Here is a 14322-nt window from a genome sequence, read left to right as displayed (position 1 = left end):
AGAACTAATAAATACAAATAAATAAAGTGTTGGGTAAAGAACTATTTTCTTTTGTCTACCCTAAAACAACAAGCAATTGGCCTCACTGTGTAACCCTGAGAAAAAGATGACTTCTAACCACTTGCCAGAATTCGTCATATACCTGAAAATTTACCTCCTGCTAAAGGCATGGGATGTTCTTCACCTCCCTCAAAAGATGAGGCAGGTGGTTGCTGAAGAGAGGGCCTTTTCAGTGGTGGTACCCCTGTTATGGAATGCTCTCCTGAAAAAGACTCACCTGGCACCACATTAAGATCTTTCTAGTGCCAATTGAAGAGCTTTTTATTTCACCAGGCCCTTTGGAGATGCCGCACCCGACTTCCTGCTAAGTAGTAACAATCTGTAATGCTACCTGCACTGGTTTTTAGAAAAAAAATTGAACTGATTGTGTGGGGGGGTTTTTAGCAATGTTTTAGTATATTGTTTGAACACTTTGAGAACCCTGCAGAATGCACTGATTGGGCAGCCAAAATACATTCTAAATAAAACAAACAAACATACAATTCATAAAATCTGTTGCAAAACTCTGAAGGCAATTTCATGGCTTCTGTTCTCTCCTCCATGCCCTCCATGCGCCGCAGTTAGGAAATCCTTAAAGAAACGGAATCTTCTTTGTGCTGCTATACAGAATGTACAAGATTTATAACCAGATGCATTGACACAACCCCGGCTAGCAAACAGGATCTCTTCATACATGTTGTTTATTTATTATTTACTGCTATTATTCTGCCTTAAACGAGTATATCCTTCGGGGAACTAGGTCTGCTTCAGCAGGGATGGTTCTTGGACATGCCGCCAACTGTTTTACATTAGTGATAACAGACTTGAGAGATCTCCAGGGCCAGCTCCAGACACTCGCTGGTTTCATGACAAGACTCAAGGATGCTGCAATCAATGTCACAATCACAGCTGCAGTCGCCGTTGTTTGTGTCGTCGCCTGAGGTTTGGTAATATCTATGGGAAGGGCAGCACACATTGGTCAACCAATTTTCACAGACATCGGGCAACATGAACAGAAAGTCCCAAAACTGGCAGAACAAGCAGGCCAAGATGAGTGTGGCACATTCATCTGTTTTCAAAAGGAGAAGAGCAAGGAGTGAGATTCACAGGAGGCAAAAATCCATGAACATTGTTGCCCAGCCAGTGCATGATAAAGCGAGACTTCCCGCACTTTCCTGAACTCAACCAGAAACTAAATTAATATGGGCTCCAGATATCCAGAGCGCCTCTTGTGGGTGTTATTATGTATACATGCACATATACCCCTTAATTATTCCAAATTAGGGATGTCCAAATCTATCTGTTCTGTGTTACTTTCACATTTTTCTTACCATAATGCGCTTCCATTGCATTTCCAGATCTATCACCTCTTTAAAGCAAAAAACCCTCTCAAACTTTTACAAATAGTAATAGGCATTTAAAGGAATGTTTCACTAGCAACATTTCAGTGTGTTAAAATGATCACAACCTGATTAGTAATTATGCCGCACTCTGCACATGCATCTGAGAGGGGTGGATCAAGCAGGGATGGAGCAGAAATTCAGTACACTTTGCAGCTTAAATGGGCCCATTACAGTGGTAACTTGGTTCTCAAATGCCTTGGTACTCCAACAACTTGAAACCCAAACACTGCAAACCCGGAAGTAAGTGTTCCAGTTTGCAAACTTTTTTCAGAAGCCGAACGTGCTCCGTTTTGAGTGATACGCTTCTGATTTGAGTGCCACACTTCCATTTTGAGTGTTACGCTGAGGTCTGTCTGTTTTTGCTATTTATTTTTCATTTTTGCAGCTCTTTTTTGTTTAGTTTTTGTGACTGTGTGGAACCCATTTCAGCTACTGATTGATTGTTTGTGAGACTGCAGTTTATTGCTTTCATTTTACGGATCAATGGTCTCATTAGATAGTAAAATTCATGTTAAATTGCCGTTTTAGGGGTTGTTTTTAAAAGTCTAGAATGGATTAATCCATTTTGCATTACTTTCTATGGGAAAGCGTGCCTTGGTTTTGAAACTCTTTGGTTTTGGAATGGATTTCCGGAATGGATTAAGTTTGAGAACCAAGGTACCACTGTAACTTTTTTTTTAAAGGGCTGTGACTGATACGATGACAAGGATTATCACAAAAGGAAGAAATAACCCCATCTTTTGCAGTTAAGGGTGGCATCCAGGGCACAGTTAAATTAGCTTAATTTTGCTGAAATGTGCACTAGATTGCACCCACATCTGTTTGGTTCTCTCACTAGGAATGGATGAACCAATCAGTTTTGATCTCTCTTCATTTCTCTTTTCCCCACTCTTCTTCAAGATTTTGGCATTTGATTTTGAATTCCCCATGAAAGTCCTCACAAAAAACCATCAACATTTTAGTGTGCATTTCTCTTAACATACACATCTTTTGCGAGCGATTTCCCCAAATTTGCATTTTCCTGTTATTCTCACTAATGCATGCATTTTAACCATTCTTTCCCCCCCCCCCAATGCATTTTGGTACATTTATTTTGGTTTAAAAGCTGCATTACAAAATTTGGAGAGGTGCAGATTTCAAGAAAAGGTGTTTTCTGCAATTTTAGGGAGTTTACGCATTTGGAATTTCTGCCAAAACCATCTAGCTTTTGTGCCTGGGTAGGCAGCTACAGGTGGGATGAAATGGAAGCAGACCACTGCGCTACTGTTTTATTATTATTACTTATTTATTTTATACTCACTTACCTAGAAATAATTCCTATTGAACTGCATGTTACTTACTTTTTCATATAGGGAAGCGCTGTGTGTGCACAAGCAGATGAGTATCTTGTTTGTGCCATAGGCTCATGGGGGGAAAGCTGTCCCATGAGCCCTTGCAAAGGGGAGGGGAAAGCCTATACAGTGGTACCTCTGGATGCGAACGGGATCTGCTCCAGAGCCCTGTTTGCATCCAGAAGCGAACGCAACCCGCGCCCGCGGGTCGCGATTCGCCGCTTCTGCGCATGCGCGTGGCGTCATTTTGACTGCGCATGCGCAAGTGGCAAAACCCGGAAGTAACGCACTCCGTTACTTCCGGGTCACCGTAGTGCACAACCCGAAAATACTGTATTTTTCGCTCTATAAGATGCACCAGACCACAAGACGCACCTAGTTTTTGGAGGAGGAAAACAAGAAAAAAAATATTCTGAATCTCAGAAGCCAGAACAGCAAGAGGGATCGCTGCGCAGTGAAAGCAGCAATCCCTCTTGCTGTTCTGGCTTCTGTGATAGCTGTGCAGCCTGCATTTGCTCTATAAGATGCACACACATTTCCCCTTATTTTTTAGGAGGGGAAAAGTGAGTCTTATAGAACAAAAAATACGCTACTTATCCCGAAGCTACTTCAACCTGAGGTATGACTTTAGAAGCTTTTGCCTTGAGAGATTCCCGCCTGCCCGGCCTTGGCTTAGAGCCTTCACTGAGCAATTTTGGGTCACTGGTTTTGACAGGGCCCGAAAGGATTCTCTTCTTGCTCATCTCAATTGGCACTTGGCTGGGTTTTTCCATCTTTCCCTCAATGAAATTATGGCCTTCCTTTGTTAGGCAGAAGAACATTGTTTGCATGAGGGAGAGTAGAATCAACATAGAAGGGGGGGAGCAGAGGCATAAGTGGCCTGAGGGCAGAATTGACCATGACACTCCCAAGCTCGGGTTGTGGTATTTGCCTGGTTGGAATCTGCACCCTGGTCACCCAGTGAGACCTTGCTTGCTTCACTTGCACCATGGCAAAGTTCAGCACTGACCAACTCCCAAGTTACGGGTTTGGAGCTGTCCAAACCTGGCAGATCCATTCTATCAACATGGGGCTTGTGGAATGATGGAACTGATCCTGGGACCCAATGCCATGCCAACCCTTACCTTGCACGCTGTCAATAAAGATTTGGCCTGATTTTATCCCATCAATGTTGCAAAGGTAAAGGTAAAGGGACCCCTGACCATTAGGTCCAGTCGTGGCGACTCTGGGGTTGCAGCGCTCATCTCGCTTTATTGGCCGAGGGAGCTGGCATACAGCTTCCGGGTCATGTGACCAGCATGACTAAGCCACTTCTGGCGAATCAGAGCAGTGCACGGAAATACTGTTTACCTTCCCGCCGGAGCAGTACCTATTTATCTACTTGCACTTTGACGTGCTTTCGAACTGCTAGGTTGGCAGGAGCAGGGACCGAGCAACGGGAGCTCACCCCGTTGCAGGGATTCGAACCACCGACCTTCTGATCAGCAAGTCCTAGGCTCTGTGGTTTAACCCACAGCACCACCTGCATCAATGTTGTACAGTCTGGTTATTTTGCTGCTCTCATGGGTCACATAATGCATTTGCCTGGGCAATTGCATCCCACCTAATGTAAGGTGGTTTACATTGTGGCTCTTTTGTGGGGGGTATTGGGTTATTGTTTTTAATCTGATTTAATCTGTGATCTTGTTTGTGAACCACCCAGCGACCTCCGGCGGTGTATAAATTCAATAAATAAATAAAATAAAATTGTTCTTTCCCCGCCCCAGTATATCCTCACAATAAGCCCATGAGGTAGGTAAGGTTGAAATTAAGTGCCCGTCCCAAGGTCACCCCATGAGGTTCATGGGTGAGAGGGGATTTGAACTCTCGTTTCACAGGTCCTAATATGCCATTCTTACCACTACTCCACTGGCTCTACATAGACAGAGTGTATATACTGCATGTTCTCACATCAGTGAGAAAATGTCAAGTCATCTTATTTATTTGTTTAGGAGTCAATAATGAGACCGCCATAATGGGCACATTAATGTTCTGTTAAGTTGGCTAATCTGCACTATCCTGCGAAGTGGTTAGAAGAATTTTAACACACACCTGCACCTTTGTGCAACTGAAGAAGCAGGCAAATGGTATAGTCTCCTGCTGCTTGCAGGGCTATAGAGATTGCCAAGTGGCGATATGCAGACTACACTGTCTTGCCACTTGGTTAATTGTGATCTGTAATCACACTTTGATGTGCATTTATGCATAGAAGTCTCATTATACATCACAATCTCTTTAACGCAGCGAGCAGTATTAAACAAGAATTTCACCCCTAAGTACTTAAAAAAATAATAAGAGCCATGCAAAAGCTTCCTTAAACATCCCAAATGTTATATTAAAATGTAGTTTTACAATATCAGGTAATAACCCTAGAAGCACAGCATTGAATTAATTTCTATTAGTAAGCTATCACCCATAATATTATCAATTTTAATAGTTATCTAAATTTGTCAGGGATCTATTTAAGTTCAGACAAGCAAAAGTAACTTCCAAGTCAGTCCCGGAGAATGAAAATGACTAGATTTGGGAGATACTTAGTAAATTCATGCTTGTATTTTTTCTGAGTAAATGAACTGAAATAATTATCAAATTGAAACATTTTATAAGGTGACACTGCTGCATTTAATTGTATGAATTTACAGTGTAGAAAATGTAATCATTTTATCCAGTAGTCCATGGTGTAATTAAGGCTCTTCTCTTTTAGGTACTATATATTTATGAAATTCTTCCCTCCCCCACACCCTTTTGCACCAAGATAGAAGGAATATCAAATTTGAAATTACTCATCAATTAGGGATCTTTTCAGTTCTTACTTGAAATGTAAGCTCTGTTTTCCTAATAATATGCACGATCTTCAGTTTATTAACCTTGTTGGCATCTGCATAATTTTAATCAGAGAATGGATATTGCTCTTAAGACTTTGCCCATTATTCGGGGGAAAGTACCACACAAAAAGCACAACATTTTAATAATAAAGTAATGTTTTAGCACATAGACCGTGCCGTACACTAAAGATGCTTTTAAATCCCCATCAGAGCACACGCCATGAAACCGTGCTAATGGAGAGAACATATTTTGCAAAATCTGCATGTATGAGCCTTTTTGCTTCCCCCTTCCCCTCATTTTAAGTGGGCGATGTATAATAAATAATAGTTATTAGCAATTAAGCATTCATTTCTATGCATTCGTTTATATATATTTGAAAATAAATTAGCCACAAATTACAGCAACGCAGATGCAACCCTTCTGTTTTCTCTTCTGCTTTCCAGACTGCTCGCAAAAAAGGGAAGACGTTATTGCATTTATCTCAATAAGAACAATGACCTCACCTCTCCATTGGTAGATTAATTATTACAAAAAGAAGTATATTTAATAATGCTGCTGGTCTGACTTCACCCTACATTTCCATGCTCTCGGTGGCTCCTGGCTGTCAATCCATGCTTGATTTGTGCTGCTATGTAACCTGATCCAAACGTACAACATTGATGTAGGATTTTTCCAGTGATGTTGCTGGGCTGAAAAGTGACTTGCCTTCTAGCTTCCAATTGTAGCACTGGGCTATGTGCCCAACTTCAACAAAAATGAACTATTTCGGTGCTTGTGTTGTGCACTAATTGCATTTTAGTGACTGTCTCTAAAACAAAGATTTAAGTTTTTCCTTCTTCTTCTGCATGCATTGCAATTTTGAAAGGTTTAACCCCGAGGTAATGTTTTATCTCAAGATAATTATCATTTATCCCCATGTTTCATTAAAGGTAGGCTAAATCTGCCTCCTGATCGATTTGTCACATGCCTATGGTTAATGATTTCCACCCCACTTGCTGCAACTTAAAGTGAGAGCAGCTGAATGCGACTGAGAGCCTTATATAATTCTCCTGATCTAGAGTTACTTACACACGCACACACTTTGGTGCTTTCCTAGTACTTCTGTATAAACGGATTTCACTAGTCAATGTTATTCAGCGGTAAAGATGCGTGTCCATTTGTGTGTACGGAGTTGTCCCTTCAATTTAAGTTAAAGTGAAAGGCAGAGAAGGCTCTAAGCCCCCACCCCTTGCAATGTATCAGTGCTCGAAGCGTGTGCACAAGCTCTCTTTGGAAATCGATAGGTGCTTTCAGGTATGTGTGAATTGCTGCAAGCATTCAGAGGCAACATGTTTTAGCCAGAGATCCACGTTAGATAAGCTGAACATGTTGATAATTATCTTTGCTGTGGTTTAAATTAAGCGGTCCACGAGGCTATGTTTGGTAGAGGGCATCTACATTTGCTGAGCCCGTTCCCTTAATAGTTGCCACAATGGTTAAATGTTTTCCTGTTACGGGAGATAGGAGAATTCCAATTATTGCGAGAGATCAGTCATAAAATAGATGCGACCCTAATGGTTGCTTTGGAGCATTGTGGTTTATTGTGCTGATCTGTACTTAGTACTTCTTCGTTCAAGGATCATTAATATGATGGATGTGACAAGATCCATCTATTTGATGGCAATCCCTTCCAAGGCTGCTTTATAAAGTGCAACATCAGCAACTTTTCATCCAAGGGCCAAACACATCCCAGATGTTATACTGGGGCATTTTATGCCTCTGGACTGTGAATGTTTAAAATTGAGGAATTAGAGGCAGTATAAACAAAGGCACACCACTCTGCAGGAGCTAAGGAGCACTGGGCTTCCATAGCACAACAGACTTGAATCTTTATACCCTATTTACTCAAATGTAATGTGCACCTTTTGGGGGGCCAAATTAGGTCGTGAAAATCAGGGTGCACATTAGATGTGATGGCACATTAGATTCGATTGCAAGCTTGAAAAACACCGCTGGCATAGCAAATACTTTTTTGGTTTAAAGGTTTTGAAAATTGAGCTGCGCATAAATTCGATGGCACATTGGATTCGCGGAAATACGGTAGGTGTCAGAAACACAGGGAGCTGCCTTATGCTGAGTGAGGCCATGGGTTCATTTACCTCAGTATTGCCTACACTGACTGGCAGAGGACTTCCAGGGTCCAGACAAGGGTTTACATAATTTTGGGTGGCAACTCGGGGTATGGGTAAAAAGTGAAAGTCAGATGGAAAGTTAGGAACAAGGCAGTCAGGATTGATGCCACATCCTGGAGCAATCCAATACCCATTGAGACACAGATCACATGGTAATGGCCAACAGTAAATACAGTGAAATACTGGATGTTTTGTTTATTTTTTATTTTTAACTGTTAAATCAGTCTTAATAAGTTTCTGAGCACAATTCGAAGTGTTGGTGCTGACCTTTAAAGCCCTAAACAGCCTCGGCCCAGTATACCTGAAGGAGGGGTCTCCACCCCCATCGTTCAGCCCAGACACTGAGGTCCAGCTCCGAGGGCCTTCTGGCAGTTCCCTCACTGCGAGAAGTGAGGTTACAGGGAACCAGGCAGAGGGCCTTCTCAGTAGTGGCGCCCTCCCTGTGGAACTCCCTCCCATCAGATGCCAAGGAAATAAACAACTATCTGACTTTTAGAAGACATCTGAAGGCAACCCTGTTTAGGGCACTTTTTAATGTCTGATGTTTTATTGTGTTTTTAATATTCTGTTGGCAGCCGCCCAGAGTGGCTGTGGAAACCCAGCCAGATGGGCGGGGTATAAATGGATGGGGTATAAACTCAGCCCTTTCCTCCTGCCTCATTGATACACCTGGTGGCAAGCTTGTTGAAGGTGGAAACAGGGCGGAGAGCATTTTGTAACCGTGGGCAAGAACTCCATGCCCCCTGCAGCTCCAGGGTTGTGAGCAAGGCTGAGCTCATCACTCACTCACCAGAGAATGGCAGCACAATTCTTGCGGCTGAGCAAAAATATGGAAACCCAATGTTCCCACACAACATGCTTGTGAGAACATGAAGTACCAAATAATAATAATAATAATAATAATAATAATAATAATAATAATAATAATTTTTATTTATTTATACCCTGCCCTCGCTGGCCAGAACTGGGCTCAGGGCGGCTAACACCAATAAAATTACAATAAAATGTAAAAGAAAAAGAAAAACAGTTAATTAAAATACGGGTTAAAAATACAGGTTAAAATACAATTTAAAATGCAGCCTCATTTTAGTAGTAGCCCATAAATCAAAACCATAAGGGGAGGGAAACATAAGGGTCAGACTGAGTCCAAACCAAAGGCCTGGCGGAACAGCTCCACCTTGCAGGCCCTGTGGAAAGATGTCAAATCCCGGCTAAGGCTCAGAGAAAATTTAACATGGAGGCCAAATGGCCAAAATACTGGGAAATTTTGGAACAAGAAGGGGACAGACTGAAATTGCAGAGTTTTGAGAAACTGAAAGATAAAGTGCGAGATTGGCTTCATTATTACCAGATAATGGAGGTTTACAATTTAGACAAGAAAGTTGGTTTCCAGGTGGAAAAATCTAAATTGGAAACAGAATTGTTAGAATCCAAAACTAAGACTTTGTCAAAAATGTATAACATGCTGCTGAAATGGAATACCCAGGATGAGACGGTGAAATCTGTAATGATTAAATGGGCACAAGACGTTGGACACAATATTATGTTTGTTGACTGGGAACAGTTGTGGACCACTGGGATTAAATTTACGGCATGTAATGCCTTAAGAGAGAATATTATGAAAATGATATATAGGTGGTACATGACCCCAGTCAAGCTTGCAAAAATCTATCATTTGCCCGATAATAAATGTTGGAAATGTAAGGAAAATGAAGGTACATTCTTTCACCTTTGGTGGACGTGTCTGGGAAATGATATATAACGAATTGAAAAAGGTATTTAAATACACCTTCTTGAAGAAGCCAGAGGCCTTTCTCTTGGGCATGGCCGGCCAAGTGGTGCCAAAGAAAGACAGAATTTTTTTTATGTATGCTACAACAGCAGCAAGAATACTCATCGCAAAGTATTGGAAGACGCAGGATCTACCCACTCTGGAAGAATGGCAGATGAAACTGATCGACTGTATGGGATTGGCAGAAATGACGAGCAGAATCCGTAACCAGGGAGAAGAGTCGGCAGAAGAAGATTGGAAAAAATTTAAGGACTATTTACAGAAATATTGCAAAATTAAGGAATGTTAAATGATGTTGGATTGAAATTGTGTGGTTTCTAGCTGTAATGATATAAAGGAACATGGATGGAAAAAAAAGGAAAATAAGGTGATATTATAAGCTGTAATGCTTTAAGTTAGGGATTTGCTGAACAAATAACCTGAAATGGAATACAAGAAGGGGAGGTATGAGGAGGTCAGAGAAATTTGTTATTGAAAAGTATGTTTTTTGAACTATATGTTTTTTTTTAATCTTTTTGTTTGTTTTTTTGTTTGTATAAAAAATTGGAAACTTTAATAAATATCTTTTTTTAAAAAAAAAGATGTCAAATCCCGCAGGGCCCTGGTCTCCTGTGACAGAGCGTTCCATCAAGTCGGGGCCGGTACTGAAAAGGCCCTGGCCCTAGTTGAGACCAATCTAACCACCTTGCGGCTTGGGACCTCCAAAGTGTTGTTATTTGTGGACCTTAAGGTCCTCCGCGGGGTATACTGCAAAGAAGAACCTGGTGGGGAAATGTAGCCTCAGGAACCAGAAATGTAGGGCCAGCCAGGAGCAGAGGAAGTCAGATGCAGCCCCAACTCAGTATAATACCACTTTTCTTTTCACAATGGAGATGGCAGGAGATAGGATGATAACATCTTAAGAAGGGGTGGAAACCATTTTGGCCGTGAGGTCTTCATGTGTTGGCGAGCAGCAGATGGAAAGCCTCTCTCTCTCTCTCTCTCTCTCTCTCTCTCTCTCTCTCACACACACACACACACACACGTATGCATGTTCCCTAAGCACTTGCCACCTAAGGTGGCTGCCTTACTCTTTCTAATGGTGGAAAGAGTGGATCTATTATTGGGACAAAACTGCAGCAATAGCCTCCTGGCAGAAAGGGGAAAGGTAGCAGTGAGGTCAGGGCTGCACAGCGCCCCAGCAGAAACACTGATTTGGCTCCATGCAGCCCTGACGTTGCTGCTGCCTCACCTCTCCTAGTAAGCAGTGGCAGCTTTGCTTATAAAATGTCATCTTTCATGATCCCTCTCACAATCTCAATCCCTTCCTCATGAGTGTGTGTGTATACAGAGCACTTAAATGGATTACGTCTAGGGCTCTGCACAGTTTTCAAAACGTACCATTACTGTCCCTCTCGTGGACAGATGCATCATCTTCAAGGTAGCTGAACTGTGTCCTGCATTTCTCCAGGGACGACAGTGTAGATGCACTAGATTCTGACAGTTTTCTTTCATTTTTGGTGTCCTTAGATGGCACGTCCGTGATGCCGAATTCTGATACTGAGCTGAGAACAATACCTTTCATAGGCTTCTCATCCTTAATTGCTAGCTGATTTTCTAGAGTGGAAAAGATAATAAAAATGGTCAGGAAGCTTAGACATTTAGAGATTGCTCCAATATATAGCACACATGTCGTATGCAAAGTCCCAATGCCATCAACAAAATGACAAGATTCAGGTAGTTGCTGCTGTAGCTAACATAGTGTAATGGGCTCAAGTATATATATTTGTAATTCAGAAACATTTTAATGCAGCACTTTTATTGAAAAAAAATCAAGGCTATTTATTTAAATCATCATCATCATCACAAAACACAACAGAACAATAATCTATAAATCTTGTTACTCACTGACATATAGACAAAGATCATGAGGCTAGCAAACTTTGACTTAGAGATGTCCTGGGATTAGGAAACAGGGAATTGACTCAGAAGTTCAGGCTCTTAACCAGACACCTCTTACAAATTAAGCAAGGAAACTTCAACTAGATTTCCCCTCAGATCCATTTCATTTGCACACAGTCATATATTGCTCCTGTTCCTTTGAGGCCAAGTCCCAGAGACCCTTCCCATCATTGTTTTTAGAAGATGCACAGGTAAGAACAATTTGGCTCTGGGAAAATTTAGCAACACTCAATTTAAAGTGTAACTCCCCCCCCCCCCCTTTTAAAGCACACGCTCAAATTCTGTGCAATTTCCAGTGTTCCCACTATGGCCCAAGAAATGCACTTAAGCATTCAATGGCACTAGACGGAGAGAATCAGAAGGAAATAATCAGTAAATGCTAGATTAGCATTTGCTATATCCACAAGCTGCCCTGTGCATCAAGGTGAGTTTTATCCTTCAAGTGCTGTTGGAGAGGAAATCAAAATGAGAAGTATAAAAGGCATAGATTTAACCTGAATTCCCCATTACAACACCCTCAAAGAAAAGGGTAAGAAAAAAAGCTGTCATTCAAGGACTTTTGTTTGTTCAAGAATGAAAATAGAGTGCATTTTACTGTCAGGCTCTTATTCTGAAAAGCTTCCACTAAGTAATGTTATACGTGTCTTGTTAGAGCAAGATCAAGTCCTAGTACAATCACCATAACAAGCAACTTGCTATGACAAGCAGGATCCTGTCTTCCAGAAAACATTGTATTCGAGAGAAAGCATTGCACAATTATAGGTCTCCATTTCATATTTTTTAAAAATGCAATTACCCTCAGCTCAGCCATGGGCCCATCTACATTGTGTCTTTTATCAATCTAATGCTTGCAGAACGTGCCTATGGAAATATAAAGGAAGCGGGCCAGCATGAAATCACATGGTTACCTCTTTCATTTAGAGTCCGGTATTCTATGGCTATGATAATAGGTGCGGAGGGATGGGGGGATGAAATAAATGAAGTCTAATAAACATGCAAAATATATAATGCTTAGTTGCTATTATTAATGGACAGTTAAATGTTAGCTCAACAACAGTTTAAGTTACAATTAAATGTAGGCAGGATGTCCAATTCCAAATGCCAGTTTCTAACAATCAGAGCACACAGTCCGGCTTAACTGATACAGATTAATAACGGTCTGCAAACTCAGGAGTCAGATCAGCTTCCCTTCAACTGCTATTGACAGGAGTCAGCAAAACAATACTGAAACTAAGTGGCACCTTGATATGACTTTAAGCATACAGTGGTACCTTGGGTTAAGTACTTCATTTGTTCCGGAGGTCCGTTCTTAACCTGAAACTGTTCTTAACCTGAAGCACCACTTTAGCTAATAGGGCCTCCTGCTGCTGCCGCACTACTGGAGCACGATTTCTGTTCTCATCCTGAAGCAAAGTTCTTAACCTGAAACACTATTTCTGGGTTAGCGGAGTCTGTAACCTGAAGCGTATGTAACCTGAGGTACCACTGTATTTCAAAGCCTTCCTTACTGGGGCACACATATTTTTCCCCCCACCCTGGACTTTGAGGTCTGCTATGTCCAGCTGAAAGTAGAGTTAACCTATTTGCTAGAGAAGTTTGGTTGGTTTTAATAGGAATTATAGTTTTATGAATGGTTTTCTTGTCTATTTTAATTGTTGCTTGAATGTGACTGCTAAAATGAAGAGCCACATAGAAATGCAGTAAATAAGTAAACAAATTAATATAAAGAGTTATGCAACATAAAAATGGAAAGCGTGATGCTGGTGGTCAACAAAAGAGGTTTAAAGACTCTCTCAAGGCAAATCTTTAAAAATGTAGTATAAACACTGACAACTGGGAAACACTGGCCTGTGAGTGCTCCACTTGGAGAACAGCCTTTACCAAAGGTGTCATGGACTTTGAAAAGGGAGTAGGGAGTAATGTGCTAAGAGGAAGGCACTTTTGGCAAATCCTCACCATGATCAACCCGGAAACCAATGTCCCCACTGTGGAAGGACATGTGGATCCAGAATTGGCCTCCACAGTCACTTACGGACTCACTTTTTAAACCGTGTTTAAAATCTTACTCGGCTACAAGTGATCGCCAAAGAAGAAGACAGCCTCCCCACTCCCTTTCCTTTGGAAATTAAGACTATAGGAAACCAAGAACATCTATACCACTTAGTTTGTCTTCAGCTTCTGGTAGCCTAGTCTGCAAATAATTTTGCCAGAAGGACACTTTTAGAAGAGGATTAGGAGCGCATGCTTGATGGCCATGAGCCCATGCCTGAAAGGGATAATCACCTTATATCTAAGTTGCTTTAAACTGTTTTTAACATTTTGTTTTAATTGTTGTGACCCACCCTGGGACCTTAATGGCATTTCCGTGTGCTGCTCTGGTTTGCCAGAAGCGGCTTAGTCATGCTGGCCACATGACCTGGAAGCTGTACGCCGGCTCCCTCGGCCAATAAAGCGAGTTGAGCACCGCAACCCCAGAGTCAGTCACGACCGGACCTAATGGTCAGGAGTCCCTTTACCTTTTACCCTGGGACCTTAGGGTGAAGAGAGGGTAGCTAACAACAACTAAATACTTTCTTCATCTATGAGTTGAGAATTGGATGTTGAGAGGCAATGCACTTCACATCAGATATTGCTTCAAGGCCTCCAGTGAACAGCCTCTGAGACAACTAAGCTTGCAACGCTTCTCGAAAAGATTCCACACTTTAGAAATTTTTTACTGTCTGACTGCAGCAGCAATATCATCTATCAATCTTTACTGAGAGTACGATTCTCTTCTGCCA

At 41.6% G+C, this 14322-nt stretch overlaps 1 protein-coding gene across 1 annotated transcript in view; it reads right to left on the bottom strand.

The window, feature by feature from the left end:
* Nucleotides 1-691: 691 nt before the first annotated feature.
* The window catches only part of MDFIC2 (MyoD family inhibitor domain containing 2), a 41523-nt gene continuing 27892 nt past the window's right edge, over nt 692-14322 (bottom strand). The window contains exons 2-3 of the mRNA XM_053378740.1: nt 10982-11197; nt 692-1108 (exon numbers count right to left, since the gene is read on the bottom strand). Of these exons, the coding sequence (XP_053234715.1) occupies nt 849-1108; nt 10982-11197 (476 nt within the window). The 3' untranslated portion in view covers nt 692-848. The remainder of the gene's footprint in view (nt 1109-10981; nt 11198-14322) is intronic.

Source organism: Podarcis raffonei, chromosome 2 (assembly GCF_027172205.1).
Source record: "Podarcis raffonei isolate rPodRaf1 chromosome 2, rPodRaf1.pri, whole genome shotgun sequence".
NCBI classification, from domain to species: domain Eukaryota; kingdom Metazoa; phylum Chordata; class Lepidosauria; order Squamata; family Lacertidae; genus Podarcis; species Podarcis raffonei.
Note: the sequence above shows the minus strand (reverse complement) of the source record. Positions and strands in the feature narration are given on the sequence as shown.